The 19,901-nt window shown below is 39.6% G+C and overlaps 1 protein-coding gene across 4 annotated transcripts in view; it reads left to right on the top strand.

The window, feature by feature from the left end:
* The first annotated feature begins 1,055 nt into the window (after positions 1–1,055).
* The window catches only part of Spata7 (spermatogenesis associated 7), a 37,031-nt gene continuing 18,185 nt past the window's right edge, over positions 1,056–19,901 (top strand). Inside the window, exons 1-5 of one of the 4 annotated variants that reach the window (XM_057782645.1) lie at positions 1,056–1,224; positions 5,930–6,004; positions 8,230–8,325; positions 11,738–11,785; positions 19,460–19,593. In XM_057782645.1, coding sequence (XP_057638628.1) covers positions 1,206–1,224; positions 5,930–6,004; positions 8,230–8,325; positions 11,738–11,785; positions 19,460–19,593 — 372 coding nt within the window. In that variant the 5' untranslated portion in view covers positions 1,056–1,205. Of the gene's footprint in view, positions 1,225–5,929; positions 6,005–8,229; positions 8,326–11,737; positions 11,786–19,459; positions 19,594–19,901 lie in introns of those variants that run through there. The other 3 variants (XM_057782646.1, XM_057782648.1, XM_057782649.1) reach the window with 3 other exon arrangements.

The raw sequence follows: 19,901 nt of genomic DNA, 5'->3' as shown, positions 1-19,901 counted from the left end.
GGGAAACTGGTTCTGACGTGGAAGGTTCCACGTTATTCCAGCAACAGGGCACCATGAAGAAAAGCCAAGACAGCAAGACATGCTCTATCTCCCTTTTCTGCCATGACCTTAAAATCTAGACAGCTACAGAAGGGAGTACCCACATTCAGAGTGGGTCTTCCAAATCCTTTAAGGCAATCAGGACAATTTCCCTATTCCAGAGATTGTAACTTATGGCAAGTTGCCATTAAAATCAACCATAATATAAAAAAGCTCAAAATTCAGCAGATCTTACTTAGAATCCAGCAATTTTTTTTTCAGTGATAACAGAGGTTCTCAGACAGGATGCAATTTCCTCCCCAGGCAACCTTTGGTAATATCTAGCGAGATTTTTGATTGTCAGGAGTTTGGTTGCAATGAGTGGGTTGTTGTTTGCTTTCTAGTGGGTAGAGTCCAGGACACAGAGTCCAGGAACTATATAACAACAAAGACTTACACATCCTGCCCAAAAGCTCAAGAACGGGTTGCTGAGAAACCCAGCGCGGCGGGATGCTTCTGCACGCCCTCCACCCCATTCTGATGTTATTTCCAAGGATTCACACTGAACTACTGCAAAAACAAGTTGTAGAGAGCCGCGAACAGATTGACCTTTTTCTCACAGCCCTCTTCCATTCAAAACGAAACGGGATTTGTAGCTTTGAGATAAAGGGAGAGTGAGGACAGCAGGTAAGGGACACAGAACGCAGAAAGGAAAGTCAAAGTAACGATTACAAACTAAGATACAGGTTGCTGGAGATGACTCCCTGGTCAAGAGCGCCTGTTCCGAAACTCTGAGGTCCTGATTCGAATCCCAGCCACCTATGTAAAAAGTGGGATGGTGACAGACACAGATGTGACGCTCCTCCCTGACAGCAGTTCACTCTGTGTGGCTGGCAGAGCAACGGATTGGCACCAGCGCCCCTTTCCCAGCCCGCTGCCTTCCGGCTGAAACCTGGAGAGCCTCTGGGAGCGGGCGGGGCGGGGCTTGGGAGCACGCGGCCCCTTGGTGTGACGTCATAATCGGCCGCCTCAGAGCCGGCCCTTAGCAACCGACTTGGCGACGGTCTCTGTGGCTGCTGCGGGCCCCCGCAGGCTAGTCTTTCCAAATCTCTACTGCGGGGGCCAGGCCGGGTTAAGAACCGAGGGGACGCGGAGCGTCCCCCGCGAAGGCTGCAGGAGTACTAAGCATGGATGGCAGCCGGAGAGGTAAGGGGCTCCGCGGGTTCAGGCCGCACCCTGGCCTTTCCGGTGGCCTGCCAGCTCCTTCTCCAGTGTCGCGGGGTGATGACTGGAGCTGGACAGGCCGGGGGTCCTGGGGGAGGCCCCGCTTGACCGTCTCATTGATCTGCTTTATGGCCTTGCCTTGCATCCATCCCTTGATTTCGGGGTCCTGCAACCTGTGCCACCTCGGTATCATCTAGACAGAAGACCAACCATGGCCTTTAAAGTCCGACCTGAGCCCCAGATCAGGCCGGCCTCTTTCCCAGAAACGACCCCCAGTTTCCTCATCTCGAACGTAGGGGGGAAATACCCACGCCACGGAGTTCCTGGGGATTAAGTGCAGATAATATGTAGCAAGCTCCTGGCTCATTCTAAGTACTTGGAGGTGCATGAAGTCTCCCAGTCCCCAAGAACTGACTCACCCAGAGCTGGTTATATAGTTCGATCCTCCAAGGTGGTGAGCTGGGATACCTCACTTGTAATAATCTTACAGTGTGCCTGGTTGGTGGACTGCATGTTTACTAGCCCAAGACTACCCATAATCTCAGTGTGCACCTATTTACCTTGACTTACTCCGAAACAAGTGGAGTGTATGAAGTAGTTGGTGATCCCTATCCATAAATCTTTACAAATCAGCCCAATCAAAGTTGGAGCTCCACGGTCTAAGCAAGTATTCTTTCATAGGACTTAAGAATCGATCTGCTGATGGTATCTTGAATTAAGTCTCGCTTTCAACTTTATTTTAAAATAGTAGGTCAAACTAAGTTTAGTGTAGAAAGTCGGTTGACAGGATATTCAGATGCCACACTAACCTAAGTTCTAGAAGAAGCAAACCAAAATGCTCTAATGGTCTTCAGATATGGTTACAAAATAAACTAAACCTTTGCTATGTTCGACTCATAACCAAACACCTGTCTAGTATACGCACACAAATCTTGTATATAGGTGTTATTTATGTTTTGAAATAGAAGAAACGATTGTAAATAATCTCTCAGTGTCACAGTAGGTGACAGAGCAAGCTTTGAACCCAGACTAAGAATGTAAAACCTCTGAGTTAATTCTTTTACTTGCGTGGTATAGGTGGGGGCATTTGTACATTAATAGACTTAGTAAGTTTGGGGTATTTATTTTTAAGTGGCCAATGTAAAAGGGTTTATACTTTATACCTTACCCAAGTGGCTTCACTGTTAGCCCATAATATATAGTAATATCATTGTTTCTAGCTTTGAACTTGTAAAATAAATGTTATATTCTTTTTATTTCTTTTTTTATTAAATCCTTCTCATTTTAATTGTTTGGATAGGAATGTGGTATACATTTTTTCCCCACTCCCCTCCACCTTCCACCCTTCCCCCTGCCTTCTACGCTGCCACTTTACTCTGGAGATCTTGTCTTCTTTCCTCTTCCTAGGCAGATCCATGTATGTCTCTCTTAGGGTCCTCTTTGTTACCTAGGTTCTTTGGGGTTGTGGCCTGTAGGCTGTTTGTCTTTTGTTTGATGTCTGTTATCTACTTATGACTGAGTACATATCATATTTGTCTTTCGGGGTCTGGGTTACCTCACTATAAATGTTATATTTGAATACCTGGGCTAGTTTTCATATACTATAAATAAGTAACTATAATTGTTATTAATCACATATTATTTTTAAGTAACCATTAATTTAGCTGAAGCTTAAATGCCTAATTTTAATTAAAAGTAAATGTCTTAAATTTCGTTAGTTCCTTTAGGCATTTCAGAACGTAAAATATTAAAGATACCTGAGGGAAAGTTCCTCACTTGCTTTCAGTAATCACATTTTTTTGTAGGTTCAGCCTTCAGAGTGGTGATGTAGCAAAATGTCACCAGCTTAAAAACAATAGGTCTTGTTTCTCGTCTTTGATATCGGTAATGAGATCTTCTTCTGCCAGCTGCTTTACTTTCCCGAGCCTTAGTTGTTTGTAAAATGGGGAACTCGACTTGATATACTGTAAGGCTTTGTTACCAACATCTAATGGGAGGAAGGAGGGGAGAAAATTAAGAATATTGGTCCACCATCCTTTGTATTATCAGTGACCTATGCTGGAAAAACAAGAGGAGACAGGTAACCTGTTAGGACAGCTAGCTGAAAAGGGACTAGGAAAGATTTCTTAATCTGTTGCTCCCATGGAGATACTTTTATAAATGACCTATTCCTAAACTTCCAGCAATTTGGGGAAAATACTAAAACATCTCCCCCCCACCCCCAGTGAGTTTTCTTCCACTTATTAGTAAAATCAAATTATATAGGAAGCCAAGCTGAAGAATTTGACTGTCCTGAAAGACCATCAATCTTATGCACCAATTTTTAGTATTAGTTCAGAGAATGTTCTTTTTCTGGCCATTTGATTTGAGACTACTTTTGGATCATTCTGGGTCCAATCAGGATATAGAAATTGTGTCTGGGGTGATTTAAATGAGGAGTATAAAGAATTGTTAAACAGTTATAAAAGTAGTTATAGAAATAAAAAAGTTATGTATACTATTATATATGTGTTTTATATATTGAAAGCAGTAGATATAGTTACTACAGTATTACCTGTATATTTGCATTGGGCAAAACAAAAGTCATGTAAAGAAACAGAAAAATACACCCCTTTCAAAGGCGCAGCTCCTGAGAAACGAGCCATCTGTTCCTCCCTTCAGCTCTGTGAGTTTTAACATGACATTTATCTGTTAGGAATGTTAGGAACCAATGAGTACACATCTTGATGTAAATACATGAGCAAGAAATGACCCTGGTTTGATCCTTTGCACCACCACACCAGAAAAATCTGCCTGGGGGATACAGGATTTGTGTTCTGCACACTACTTACATTAACACTAAAACTCTGTTTTGTTTTGTTTTGTTTTGTTTTGTTTTGTTTTGTTTTGTTTTAAAGATTTTTCTGTTTTGTTTTGTTTTTCAGAGAGGGTTTCTCTATGTAACAGCTCTGGCTGTCCTGGAACTTTCTTTATAGACCAGGCTGGCCTTGAACTCACAGATCCACCTGCCTCTGCCTCCTGAGTGCTGAGATTAAAGGTGTGTGCCACCACTGCCCTGCTGAGGTGAACATACAATCACATTTTGGAGAAAAATTATTTTATGATGAGCTCTATGTAATTTTCTAGTTTCATGCAGTCTCAAAGACTAGACACTATTTTTACATTACTGGAATTCTCTTTAAATATAGCATTTAGTTGGGTACATTTGTGTGTATGTAATTCTGACTACCTGGAAGGCAGAAGCAGGATCAGGAATTCAAGACTAGCTTGGGTAGTATAAGAAGACCTAATCTCAAAGAAAAACTGATACATATAACCCAAAATATGTATTACCTCTAAACAAAACATTTAATGGTTCAGTAGTGAACACAATAAAATCAGTATTTGTCACATGACATAACTGATATATTATCACTTGACCTAGTAAAACTGAAGGCTCAGAGTAAACTGTTCTTAAAAGAACTTAGTTTTAAAACAGTTCAGGGGTAGAGCACTTGCCCAGCTTGCAGCCCCATACAGAAAATGCTCCACATGTGTGCATGTGTGTAGGTCTGAAGCTAAGGGCAGGCGTCTTTCCTCAGGGTTTCTCTACCCTTATTTCCTAAGTCAGGGTCTCCCTCTGCTTTACTTTTATTTCTGTTGCTGTGATAAAATATGGGAGCCACAGCAGGAGGAGCTTGAAGCACTAGTAACAGCCAGTCAAGAGCAGAGAGGAGCAAGGGCATGTGTGTTTACTGCTCAGCGCAGTTTCTCTTAGTTCACTGCCTGGCCCCTGAAATGGGACTGACTTCATTCAGGTCGGTCTTTTGACTGCAGTTAGCACAATTAAGGAAATTCCTTTGTGGCTGGAAAGATGGCTCAGCAGTTCAGAGCACTGTTCTTGCGAGGACTCAAGAGTGATTCTCAGCATCTCCTTACAGACTCGAAACCCCCTTGAACTCCAGCTTGGGATCTGATGCTTCTGACTTCCAAAGACACTAGTGTTGCAAGTGTACACATACACACACACTTCTTTAAAAATAATATTCCTCACAGGCAGGGCCAGGCTAATGTGATCTAGGCATTCCTTTGAGACGTTTCACATGTAAATCTAGATTGTGTCAAGCTGACAACTAAAACCATCAGTTAATGAACTTTTGAATTCATTGATTCATCTAGTGTGGTTTGTCACTGCCAAGGAGCTTGCTATCTATGCCCACCCCTGGCCACTCCAAGGCTGGAGTTACAAGCACGTGCTGCCATGCATGGCTTTTTATATGGATTCCAAAGTCAAGTCTTTGGTACTTCTGTGATGGCCACAATCTCCCCAGCCCTGTTTTATTTTCCCAAAAATGAAAAGGTTGAGTCTCTGCTCATAGGATTTTTGCTTTTGATATATTACTGCTGGTAGTAACATGGCTTGTGGTTTGGTTTTATTTTGTTTTGAGACATGGTCTTATTATATATCAGATCCCTGGCTGGATCTGAACCCTGTGTAGACCCAGCTGTCCTGAAACTCACAGAGGTCTGCCTGCCTCTGCCTCCCAACTGCTGGGTTTAAAGGTGTGCACCACCATGCCTAGCCGAATAAAAGTTTTCACAACTTTGTTTAAAAATGAAATGTGTTATTTTTAAAATATTCTATATTGTTCTTTGTGAACGTTGTGTTTCACGTGTCCTAATTCGTGGTTTTTATTGTTGTTGAAAGTCAGAGCAACCTCTGTCCTCCCCAGATACAGTCCACCATGCCTATTTACAGGACACTTGAGCACCAAGAGCAATGGTAAGTGAGCTACTTAAAACTGGCTGCATTGAAAGACTCACCGTTTTCTGTGCTGGGAAATCACATGACCCGATGAAACAGTTCTCCTAATGAACACTTGTACCTCACATTAGTAATTAGAATCAAATACTGTAGGTATTCTTAAGACACATTTAGGGGGTCCTAATTTCAAACTCTTACTGTGCCCTGCTTGAATATGGACTTAGCTGCCTCCTGCTTCCCGCCCTGCTACAGCCAGGGGCTGCTTTTGCCAGCACCAGGTCTGGTTTAAGCCGTGCCTGCCTTGGAAATGATGGTTATCAAGAACAAAGACAACCCTAAAGAAAAGCTGTGTAGAGAAAACTTGGATAGAGTCTCAGCTAACATTTATGGGTTGCTGAGTCTCTATGGCCAGTGAATCATTTATGTTTTAAGGTTTTCAGAGTAAAATTGTAGTGTTAACTCTAAAATAATTTTTGTTATTATAACTTCTGAAAGCCTATTGTCCTTATTTCCATGAAAAATCCTTCATACTGTCCTCTCTAAATATCAAGAAATGAAATTTTCAGTTACTTCATTGTATTTCTTTGTACCACTGTGTATATATAGAAACAGATATGAAAACTGATTTGGAAAAAAAAAACAAATAAAAAGCCTTTGAAGCAATGTCTGATGGCACAAACTTGGAATACCAGTATCTGGAAGGCTGAGGCAGGGGAATACCAAGTTTATGGCTTGCCTGGGCTACAGAGTAAGGTCAGGGCCATTCTGGGAACTTAATGAGACCCTTTCTCAAAATAAAAAGTAAAAAGAGTGCTGGGAATGTCGCTCAGGCTAGAGTGTTTGCATAGTATGTGCAAGACCCTAGATTAATCTTCAGGAAAACACACGCACACTCTGAAACCAGACTTAAACATAAACAGAAGAGCAGAGTGGAGAGTGCAGTGTGTTTGCACTTGCAGAGCCGGTCAGCACCGCACCCTTTGTGAGGAATGTGACAGTTCTGTGCCTCAGTTTCCACTTCTATCAAATGGTGGTAATAATGGCTTCAAAGGTTTTTCCTGCCAGAGGGAGTGGAACAGTGCAGGCAAGTGCCCCTCCAGGCATGTCTACCACAGTAACATGCTTATGCTATGCAGGTTCCCTAAAAGGAGTGATTGGAAATACTAAAGGATAGATCTAGGAGGGGAATCTAAGTTTCAGTGTAGGAAAGCCCCTTGTTTTTCAAGCCCTATTCTATTTCATGGTTGAATTTTTTAAAGCATAAGCTCGTATGACTTCTCAAAATCTTGTCAGGGGCTAGAGAGACAACTCGCTGGACAAATAGCTAAAGCTCGTGCTGTGCAAATTTGAGAGTTGGATCCCAAAAGTCCATATAAATGCATGGTGGGAGTGACAGCCCGCCTGCCTGGGGAGACGGAGATGGGATGCCCAGAGCAGCTGTCTAGTGGATGAGCCTTGTCGGCCAGTCTGGCTTCAAATGAAAGATCCTACTTCCATAAATGAGATGAGAGTGATCAACACAAACACACACACACACCCTTGTATACCTATGTGCACCCATATTTGGAAATGCACATATATCATACACATATACCTGCAAAAAAAGTGTTGATGTTTAAAAGTATGTCTGCATAGGACTTTATACTTGTATTGGTGTTCGCTGCTTCTAAGAGTTCCTTTAAACAATCTGGGTGGAGGAGGAAAAGTTGAACAGCATAGACTTTCTGTGCCTGTGCTTAAAGCATTCTGTGGATCTTGATCCCAGCTATAAAGACAGAGATTCGCCTCTCAGAGCAGAATTTTTGTAGATAGTGTTGGGATTTGGGGTTTGTTTGATTTCCCAAGCTCAGTCATCTGTTCATAGGCAAGCAAGTGACTAAAGACTTTTAGTTATAAAACATATTAAATAGATAGTAACCAGTTCTATTAATAGTAGATGAAAATTACCAATCTATTAATAGATTATAGTCTAGATTATTTTAATTGATTATATTCTAGAATTTCTTTTCCAAATTCTCAAGCCTATAAAGCGTAATTCTTGAGGAAGTTTGAACCCAAGTGATGAGTTGCTAATCAGTGTTAGCAGGGCAAGACGAGAGCTGGGTACTGCAGCCTGCACGTGTGCTCTCAGCCTCCTCCCGTGAATTCCAGAACGCGACTAAGGATGACTTCAGGAACTGTGTATTTTGTGATGTTGTATTAAAGTTTAAATATGTAATGATTAAATATGTTTTAATTTTTAGCTTTTTGCACTGACTCCTCTTCTCTCAGACTAACCACTCTCCAGCTGGTCAAGAATCACATGGCTGTTCACTATAATAAAATCCTTTCAGCCAAAGGTAAAATGTGCAAATTTGAATTTTCTGTGCTAATTTAAACCCCAGCTTCACTTCTCATTATGACAGACCTGTGGCCAAAGTACATTATCTCTAAGAGGATTTGTTTCTTAAAGTGAGATGCCGACTACTGAGTATGTTGATGGCACATTGTATGTTAGTATTTACAACCACATAATGCCTAGACAGCTCATTTAGTGTATTCTTCTAATATTATTTTGTTGTTAGATATTGATAAGTTTTCTATTTCTGTTTAAAATTTTATGAGTGTGTATTGGGGCATGTTTGGGTATGTGTGTGAACAAGCATGTATTCAGATACATATGTGTGTATATGTGCATATGCATATAGAAGCCAGAGGTCCACCTTAGGTGTCATTTGTTGAGAGCCGTCCACTCTATTTTAGAGAGCGTCTCTCACTGAGTCCTTGGATTTGTCATGACAAGGCTAGACTAGCTAGCCAGCAAGCCCCAGAGATCTTCCATCTCCCCAGGGCTGGGAGTACAACAGTGTGCTGCCATGCCTATTTTTTCTGTGGATGCTGGAGTCCTCGTGTCCGGAGGTCCTTGTGCTTTCATAACTAACACATTAGTGACTGTGCTGTCTTCCTAGGCCCTCTCTCTTTTTACATTTTTTTTTCTTTTTTTTTTTTAATATTTATTTATTTATTATGTATACAATATTCTGTCTGTGTGTATGCCTGAAGGCCAGAAGAGGGCGCCAGACCTCTTTACAGATGGTTGTGAGCCACCATGTGGTTGCTGGGAATTGAACTCAGGACCTTTGGAAGAGCAGGCAATGCTCTTAACCACTGAGCCATCTCTCCAGCCCCTCTTTTTACATTTTAAAAAAGCATGGTCTCAATATAAATCCCAGGCTGGCCTTACCTCAGTGCTGTGCTTTGGGCTCCCATGATAGCATATATTATGCCACCATGCCCAGCTAGATACTGCATGTGTCATGCCACCGTGCCCAGCTAGATACTTGTCTTTAATATAATTTTATAACCTGCTTTTCACTTGGGAAGTTATACAAAGATGATTCTGGCTGCTATTTTTCCTTCTGTCATTGATTTTATTAGGACATAACTTACGTAGACTAAAACACAGTAGTTATAAGTATGCAGGGCAATCCTTTGAAAGTTCTCTCTCTATAAGCACTACCATGTTCACAGTAAACTAGAGGCCATTTACTGTGCATGTGTGTCAGTCTTCCTGCCACTTGCTTTTGTTCAGTTCATGAGCAAAGACTGCTGTGCTTATTTCAAATTGATGCTTAAAGAAAAAATAAAAGGATGGTATTTGTAGCATTTGAAAATAGGATGATACTTGAATTTACTGTTCATAACACAGTCGTGTTCATTCCTTTTATACTGGCTACGGCAGCCTTTGTACTGAAATAAAGTCAGCTAGTTGTGACCAGCTGTGTCACTTGGCAAAGCAGAAACATTTATTCTCTGCCCTACAATAACGGTGTGCTAATCCTGCTATGGGACTTTCCCACCATCTCAAACAGTTCCCCTCCTATCTCTACAATCAGTCACTTCCCCTCAGATCCCTGAAGATAATATCTACTCGCTTTTCCTGTAGTCTTGCCTATTCTAGAATTTTATGTTAATGAATAATACGTATTTATACTTTTGGTCTGGCTTTTTGCAGTGTGCACAATGCTTTGAGGCATCTGTGTTATGTTTATCAATATTTCTTTCTTAGTTTTGGGATGGGGTTTGTGGGGTGTGTGTGTGTGTGTGTGTGTGTGTGTGTGTGTGTGTGTAGAGGCCAGAGGATGTCCTCAGATGTCCTTCCTTCTTTTTGAGACAGTCTTTCCCTGGCTTGAAGCCCACCCCTCAAGGTAGGCTCGCTGGCCATAAGCCCTGAGGGTCTGCTTGTTTCCCCAGCACTGAGGTTCTTAGTGTGCTCCACCATGCCTGACTTTTGTACATGTTTTAGGGTAGAACGCAGGTTCTATGCTTTATAACAAGTAGTTTACTGACTGAGCAATCTCTCTACCTCTTAATTGTATTTATTTTTCTTTATAAATTCTATTCTAACTGGCGTTCCAAGCCTTTAATCCCAACATTCAGCAGGGAGATCTCTGAGTTCTAGACCAACCTGGTCTATGTAGTGAGTTCTAGGACAATCAGGGCTATACAGAGAGACTCACCTCAAAATAACCAAAAAAAATTTTTTAAAGTATTCCATTTAATGAATCTGGTGTAATTGATTGATTCATTCATAACATGGTGAATATTTGGGTTGTTTTGACTCAGTTTGAGCTTTAGGAAATGAAGTCATCGTAAGAGTTCACATACAGTTGTGAACATAGGTTCGTTTCACATGAGTAAATTTATTTTGCTTGAATAGATCTGTATGTTTATGTGTACATTTAGCTTGTAAGCAAATCCCTTCCAGAGTGACTGCAGGTCTGTGTTGCCGTGATGCTGCGTGCTTTTGCCAGTGTAGAGTAGCATCTCTTCTTTGTGAATATCTACAAGTTTAACTATAAACTTCACTTTAATTTCACTAATTTTTTTTTGCTAACTTAACCTAATGTTTATTTACTTTTTTGTGACATGGGATCTCAACTGTGTAGCTTTATGAGCTAGAGTTTAAAATGTTTAGGTTATGTTTTAAATAATTGAGGAAAATAGCATATCATAGCATTAAAATCGTGTAAAGTTCAACTTCCAGATATTTTAAAATTTGTGTTGCTAGCAATGTGTTTAAGAAGTCATTCTCTAATCTTAGGGTTTCTAAATTTGTTTTATCCTACATGTGTTCTACTTTTAGCTCTTCCATTTAAGTTTGTGGTCCATTTTGAGTTTTCATATAGTATGACAAAAAGGGTATTGGTTTTTGCTTACTCGTATATAAAATTTCTGGTATCAATTACTGAAGAGATTATCTGATCCCTGCTGAATTGTCTTGGCATCATTTAACCAGATGCATAAATAAGTCTTGAGATTTAAATCTCCTTATCTACTTGTCTACCTTCCTGTCCACACCAACCTGCTTTGTGTTCTCTAGCCTTGCATTAAGTTTTGAAGTCGGTAGTGTAATGTACCATTTTGTTCTTTTCCTTCCAGTTTGCTTTAAGATTCCATTCAAGTAGGTAGATATGTATGGTGAAGACATGGCATTAGGCCATCCATGTTCTGTTCATTCTCTTTTCGGTCATATATTTTTTTCTATGGTTTATCTTGTGATGTTTTCATCTTCACTAGTATCTTCTTCTGCGTTATCTAATGAGCTATTAATACCACATAGTATTTTTTAGCTGTTCTTATTTTTAATCTCTAGAAATACAATAAAAAAGCAAAGAACTTCAAGTCTGCAGAGATTTTTGTGATTTATACATTTGATGTTTCTCATTATTTATAAATATCAAAAACATTATTAAATTTCTTTCTCTTTAGCTGCAGTGGACTGCTCAATTCCATTAAGTGTGAATGCCAGCATCAAATGTAAGTAACTTTTGAACATAATACCACTTTAGAAAGATGATGATTTACTGTATTTCTAAGTGTTCACTTCAGTGACATTAAATACATGTGTGTTTAGGAGAGTCAACATTATCACCCACCCACCCTCAGTCATGTGTGATCCCCTGGGAACCACGTGTCCACATGTGGTGTGGGCATACAGATATTCTGAGTATATACCCAGAAGTGAAGTCCATGAACACCTAGTAATTCTTTTTGTGCATTGTTAGAAACTTGCATGGGGTTTTCGCTAACATCTGCACGATTTGACATTCTACCAGTCACATGCAAGGCCTTTAGTTTCTTCAGATATAACACTTGGGAGTCTTGAGGTAGTTGGGATGGTTGGTTTATTTTTGTTTGATTAGGGATTTTAAAATGCTAATGTTCACCAGGCAGTGGTGGCACACGCCCTTTAATCCCAGAACTCAGGAGACAGAGGCAGGTGGATCTCTGTGAGTTCGAGGCCACCCTAGTCTACAAGAGCTAGTTCCAGGCCAGGTTCCAAAGCTATAGAGAAACCCTATCTCGAGAACCAACCCCCCCCCCCAAATGCTCATGTTCTCTTTGTTTTCAAGAATAATTTATTTAAAAATCTAATAATAGATGAAAAAACAGTTGCAAAAAATATAGGAAACAGCAAAATGATAAGTCTCAACCTCTAAATATATTTTAAGTGTAAATAGATTAAACTTCCCACTCCAAAGGTATACAGTGACTGACTCAATCTTAAAAGAAATAGAAAAAAGTAATATACTGTTTATAGGAGTCTTGGTTTAGATATAAGGACACACACTGAATGAAAAATAAGAAGAAATGATAATACATAGGAATGATAGCAGAAAGAAATCAGCAGTATACCATTATGCTGGCCAAAATAGACTTTGAGTCAGAAACTCTCTCTAGAGAAAAAGATAGTCATTAAAGGGTACAATAGGAAGGTCTAGATATATATGCCCAGTATTGGAGCTTCGGGAATATAAAAAGTGAATAGTGACAAAAACCTAAATCCTGAAATTGATAGCAATACAGTGATAATAGATTCCATACTCCACTTTCAGTAATGGCAAGAACATCCAAACATAATCAGTAAAGAAACAGCTGACGTAGATAACACAATTAATGAAATGAATGTAATAAACACGCCAAGCTTTCCTCCCATTTGCTGCACATTTTCTCTAATAACACATGGAACATCCATGGGCTTTATCACATCGAGTCACAAATTAATTTTAATATATTTCAAAAAATAAAAATTATTCCAAGTATTTTTAACCATAATTTAATTAAAATAAAAATTAAAACCAATGTGAAAACAAATTTGGGAACTAAGTAACTTTGAGTCCTAGAGGAAATCAATGTGGTGGTACACACCTGTCACCTGGGAGGCAACACAGGAGGATTAGACGCTCAGGGCCAGCCTGGGCTTCATAGTAAGACAGTCTGCAAATGAAAACAAAACTAAAGCACCAAACCTTAAAAAACAGCTTGACTTAAGTGAAAACAAAAACACAACAGTCAATGCTAAGGTGCAAATGCTACCCTGTAGAAGAAAGAGAATCTCAAAAAACTTGCGTGTAAATCTCAGGAACGTGAAACATAATTGAGGCTGTAGCTCGCTCACCGTACAGCACTTGCTTCACATGCTTGAGACCTCATGTCAGCACAGTGCAAAACAGGAAAAAGAAAACAAAGTAGAAAGGAAGAGCAGCCCCCAGTTAGTAGAGAGAAAGAAATAATAAAGATTACAGAAGAGATACAGAAAAACAAGAACACTTTAAAAAGCAGAAATTGGTTCCCTGAAAACAACAAAGCTGATAGACTCTTGGGCAAACTGAAGACTGAAAATCAGAAATGAAAGAAGAGCCATTCCAATAGAGGCCTCAGAAATAAAAGGGATCCTAGACTATTGTGAGCAGTTACACACCAACAAATTGGATCACCTAGAATAAACGGATTCTGGATAAAATCTGAGAAATGCATAGCCTAGAAAAACAGAACCAAGAGTGGAAACCTGAATAAACCATAGGCAATTGAATCAGCAAGTTCAGTAGCACTTTAAAAAAAAAAAAAAATTTCTACAACAACCAAATGGTCGTGCAAAGATGGTTGAACGTACCATGAATCAGCGTGTTGGACCACATTAACAAAGAAAAGGGAAGAACCACATGATGCAGAAGAAACATTTGGAAAATTCATTCATTCATATTTTTTAAAAACTCTCTTAGGATTTTATTGCTGTGATAAACATGACCAAAAGCAGCTTGGGGTCCCTACAGCTGAGGGAAGTCAGGATAGGAACTCTAGGCAGGAACCTGGAGGTAGGAACTAAAACAGTCTATAAACGAATGCCGCTGATAGCCTTTCCAACTTGCTTTCTTATACAACTCAAGATCGCAGACGTAAGGTTGACACCATATACAGTAAGTTGGGCCCTACTACATTTAAAGAAAATGTCCAATATGCTTACTTACACAGGTAAGGCACACAGATAGGCACACCCCTATGTTCTGTAGCATTATTCCTAATAGCCAAGATCCAGAGACAATCTAAATGACCCTGGCAGATAAGTGAATAATGCATGTGTTAGATAACTTCAAAACAGATTGGAAAGAAAAGCATCCTCTTGAAAAGTCAAATAGCATTAAAAACCATTCTTGTGTGTAGTTATTTCAGTGGTGGTTTGGTTTAGATAGACCTGTGTTCACTTATTAGCACTGATGCCATTAAATTATACTTGGGAATAAGGGAAGCTTGCTCTTATTTTCATGTAAGCTTCTTGACTAGTGAGATACATTGATGTCACTGTAAGAAGTAAACCTAGGACAGGAGTCACGTGGCTCAGAGGGAGAGACTGCTTGCTGCCCATCTTCAGCACCCATGAAAAAGCACACCAAAAGCCGGGCGGTGGTGGCGCACGCCTTTAATCCCAGCACTCGGGAGGCAGAGGCAGGCGGATCTCTGTGAGTTCGAGACCAGCCTGGTCTACAGAGCTAGTTCCAGGACAGGCTCCAAAGCCACAGGGAAACCCTGTCTCAAAAAAACCAAAAAAAAAAAAAAAAAAAAAAAAAAAAAAAAAAAAAAAAAAAAAAAGAAAGAAAGAAAGAAAAAGCACACCAAAGTATGAAACTACCTCTCTGCTAGTGTTTGCTAATGAAGAGCAGTTCCAAGGAACTGAAGTCAGTTGCCAGACTACAGATGTTTCTAAAATGTTAGCATGACTTTGTTGTTTTGCTTGTTCTTGAGATAAGTTGTTGCTCTCAAGCTGGTCTTGAACTCCTGGCTCAAGTGATTTTCCTTCCTTTACTGTTTGTTTCAAATTTCTGTAACTTACATATTAGTTAGAATCTCTTTATACAGAAAATCACATAGATTGTTGATATGGGAAGTCCTTCTGTCTATGTGTTGCTTTTACTGGTTAATGAATAAATCTGTTTTGGCCAGTGGCTTAGCAGAATAGGGCAAGACGAGAGTTCCAGGCAGATAGAGGAGAGAGTAGGCGGAGTCAGGGAGAAGCCATGGAGCTGCTGCCAGAGACAGACGTGCTAAAACATTGCTGGTAAACCATGAGCCTTGTGGTAAAGTATAAAATAATAGAAATGGGTTAATTAAGGTATAATAGAAATGGGTTAATTAAGGTATGGGCTAACTAAAAAGATGCTTAAGCTATTGGCCAAACAGTATTGCAAATAATATAGTTTATGCATGATTATTTCATGGTCTGGGCAGCCAGGAATGAACAAGCGGCCTTCTGCCAACAGATTGGCATACCAGTGTGGGACTGACTAAATCCACATATAACCTGAGAAAGTTTGGAAAGAATTCTAGACACACACGCACACACACAGTTTAGCCAAATTTTTTTCAGCTGGTAGCATGCTGCAGCTCCCTTAAAAGAGGTATTTTTGATTCAGCGGTAGCAGAAAAAAACAAAAACAAACAAAAAAGAAAAAAATGCTATTTGAAATAGCAGCTTCCTGGGCCGTGCTGCCTGCACAAACTCTGGTTCTTTCAGGAGACTGAGCATTTAAATGGGATTTGTGAGCACCATATTACAAACTGCTTAATGGTGAGACATAGACCTGCTGCATACTTGAAACTGGGGCAGTGTACACAGCTTGCAGAGACAGTGAACATGTGTCCACCATTTCAACTGGGTGGAGCCAAAAGGCAAAGCAGCCTTGGTCCTAGTCATGCCACCTCTTAGCTTTTTAAGAAGTGCTTATCCAAAAATTATCAAATGGAAACAAGAAAGCATATTTAACAAATGGTGCTGGCATAACTGGATATCAACATGTAGAAGAATGAAAATAGATCCATATCTATCACCATGTAAAAAACTCAAGTCCAAATGGATCAAAGACCTCAACATAAAGCCAGCCACACTTAACCTCATAGAAGAGAAAGTGGGAAGTACACTTGAACGCATTGGCACAGGGAACCACTTCCTAAATATAATTCCAGAGCACAGACACTGAGAGAAACAATTAATATATGGGACCTCCTGAAGCTGAAAAGCTTCTGTAAAACAAAGGACACTGTCAACAAGACAAAACGACAGCCTACAGAATGGGAAAAGATCTCCACCAACCCCACATCAGACAGAGGTCTGATCTCAAAAATATACAAAGAACTCAAGAAATTGGTGATCAAAAGAACAAATAATCCAATAAAAAAAAAATGGAGTACAGACCTAAACAGAGAATTCTCAACAGAAGAATCTAAAATGACTGAAAGACACTTAAGGAAATGCTCAATATCCTTAGTCACCAGAGAAATGCAAATTAAATCAACTCTGAGATTCCATCTTACACCTGTAAGAATGGCCAAGATCAAAAACACTGATGACAACTTATGCTGGAGAGGATGTGGGGTAAAGGGAACACTCCTGCATTGCTGGTGGGAATGCAATCTGGTACAGCCCCTTTGGATATCAGTGTGGCGATTTCTCAGAAAATTAGGAAACTACCTACTTCAAGACCCTGAAATACCACTTTTGTGTATATATCCAAAGGATGCTCAACCATGCCACAAGGACATGTGCTCAACTATGTTCATAACAGCATTGTTTGTCATAGACAGAACCTGGAAACAACCTAAATGCCCCTCAATTGAAGAATGGATAAGGAATATGTGGTACATTTACACAGTGAAGTACTGCACAGCAGAAAAAAATAATGACATCTTGAAATTTGCAGGCAAATGGATGGATCTAGAAAACATCATTTTGAGTGAGGTAGCCCTGTCCTAGAAAGACAATTATCATATATACTCACTCATAAGTATTTCTTAAACATAAAGCAAAGAAAACTAGCCAACAGTTCACAATCCCAGAGAACCTAGACCCTAAGAGAGACATACATGAATCTAATCTACATGGGAAGTAGAAAAAGACAAGATCTGAGTAAATTTGGAGCATGTGAAACTTGGGAGAGGCAGGGAAGGGAGCAAGGAAAAATGTAGAGCTCAATAAAAATCAATAAAAAATAAATCAAAGAAGAAGCATTTTAAGAAGCGCTCCTGTACAGAAAAGGATTACAAATACACTTTAGGACAGATTTAGACATAAAAGACCTCTAAACAAGACACAGTGTGTTTAAAAAATGTACATATGCTTGGGAGAGAGAAGTAAAAGAAGAAGGAGACAGACAGTCATAGGTTAAAAGATTAAAGATAATAAAATATTAAACTTGTAGAAAAAATAATAGGGTAAGAAAAATAAGCCACATAAAGATGGAATATACACAGAGAGTCTGGATTTTGTATATTATTGTGTTTTCTTTGAATATTTTGACTGTGAAGGAGCTAAGGACAGAGAGACATTTCATTGTATGGGCTGCTAAGCTAAACCAACCTATATATTTTAAAGGTATCATGACTTCAGAATTGGGTCTAAGGATATGTTATTGTGGAAAAGAGGTTCTATTTTTGTTTCCACAGAGGATGAGGACCTGTGGAATTCTTCCAGACTAATGTAGTTTGATGAATCAAAACAACCTGAAAGGTCTTCATGAATGCCCCCAAAATTACTTCGCCCAATAAACACCAGGAAGTAGTTTGGAGAGAACTTCTGCCAAATTCTCAAATATTGTTTATAAATGTCTATTTACATCTAAAGGGGTATATGATATAGAGGTTAATACTTTGCATTGGTATGGATCTTGGCTTATTGATATAGATTTGGGTCAATTTTATTGTATGTATGTTCCGCTCTTGATTAAGGTATTGTGTTTGTGCAGCTCATTTGGAAATGTAATGTAAAAGAAATAAAGGTTAATAGATAGTCATCTATAATACTCAAGCTTGTAGGTTTTCTAGATATATATACAGATATATTTCAGTTAGATAAATATTCTTCAAACCTTTCAAAGACTACAGAATATGTCATTTAAAATGTTTTAAGAACTTAGGATTTTTCATGATTGGTGCTCCTGGCAGTACCAATCTACTTCAAGAGGATAATGTACATCAAAGAGACTTCTTATGGAGTTTGTTAGCCATTTGGGCAAGCCTGGACTGCTTGATTAGCTGGACAAGCAGGACCCATAGAGAAATGACTGCTGAACTTGACTAAAGGTGAGACTGTCCTTCGGGGTTCCTGCTTCATGAAAGAGTCTGCTAGACATTCTGCAGGACACAGAAGAAAGTGATTGACAAACCACCAATATAGGTGGAACTGTCTTTGAAATTTCTTGCTTCATGGAAAAGTCTGCTAGATACTATGGGCCTGTGGGCTGAAGATGGATGCTCCAACATTACAGAAGAACTTGGGTGACTGTCCAGGCAACGAGATGTCTCTAACAATTCTAGAGTTTTGGAAGTATCTTACAATGCACTTTCTGTTTACTTAGGTAATATTATATCCTTTTTGAGTCTTTGATAAAGGTGGAAAATAGTTATAGTTTTCCTTAGTTATGATAAAAAATAAAGTAGATATAAATATTGTAACTGTAATTCTTGCTTGATACCTGTTTTGTTATATGTTAAATTTTACTATGTTAAAGTTCAAACCTTCCTTTTTATTTAAACAGAAAAGGGGAAATGATATGGGAAGTCCTTCTGTCTATGTGTTGCTTTTATTGGTTAATGAATAAATCTGTTTCGGCCAGTGGCTTAGCAGACTAGGGCAAGGCAGGAGTTCCAGGCAGACAGAGGAGGAGGAGGAGGAACCAGGGAGAAGCTATGGAGCCACCAGAGGAGAAAGAACCTTGCTAGTAGGCCACAAGCCTTGTGGTAAAATATAAAATAATGGAAATGGGTTGATTCTAAATGTAAGAGCTAGCTAGCAATACAGTTAAGAGATTGGACAAGCAGTGATTTAAATAACATAGTTTCTGTGTGATTATTTTGGGAGTCTGAGTGGCCGGGAAATAAACAAGCGGCCTCATACAACAGATTTTAGTCACTTATAGTAGTGTAAACATGTTTAGCAATAAAGATGTACCAGCTGTGCATGGTGCTGTTGGCCTCATATCCCACGCTGGAGTGAGAATCTTCCAGGCGAGAACTTCTAGAACAGCCGGCCTATGTGATGAGAGGTGTCCAAAGAAAAAAGGCAGTGAAAGGGAGAAATCTTTGACTTTATTAATGTAACAAGACCAAAAAGTTAGTTTTTGTGTTTTGTTGCCAATTTCAAAGTTTTCCTTCCTTCCTTAGATGCAGATCAACAACGAAGAGAGAAACTGAAGAAAGAATTAGCACGATGTGAAAAGGAGCTTAAATTAAGTAAACCCACAATGCAGATCAGTTCTAAGATGAATTCCAAGTTCCTTTTTAACTCTCTACAGAAGGTAAGGTGATTCTTCTGCTCTCTTAAGCTTAAGCAGATATTTCTAAGGCACGTTGGTGCTGCAGCCTGGCTGGGGACCGTTTTCAGTAGCTTTGGGTCAACAGACTGTGAGCATCAAGCACGAAGTGACTCTACTGCGTGGTTTTCAGGCCATCTCCTCACTGCTGCCTGCCAGGGGGAAGCAGCCATGAGCAATTTTGGAAATAAATTTCTAGCTGTATTCCACACAAGCTCCACCAGCTAGAAAGAATGATGTCTCAGACTTGGCCTGCAGGCTGTAGTTGGCTGACCTGGACTATGGTTTTATTT

The sequence above is a fragment of the Chionomys nivalis genome, chromosome 10, assembly GCF_950005125.1.
Source record: "Chionomys nivalis chromosome 10, mChiNiv1.1, whole genome shotgun sequence".
In the NCBI taxonomy this organism is placed as follows: Eukaryota; Metazoa; Chordata; class Mammalia; order Rodentia; family Cricetidae; genus Chionomys; species Chionomys nivalis.
Note: the sequence above shows the minus strand (reverse complement) of the source record. Positions and strands in the feature narration are given on the sequence as shown.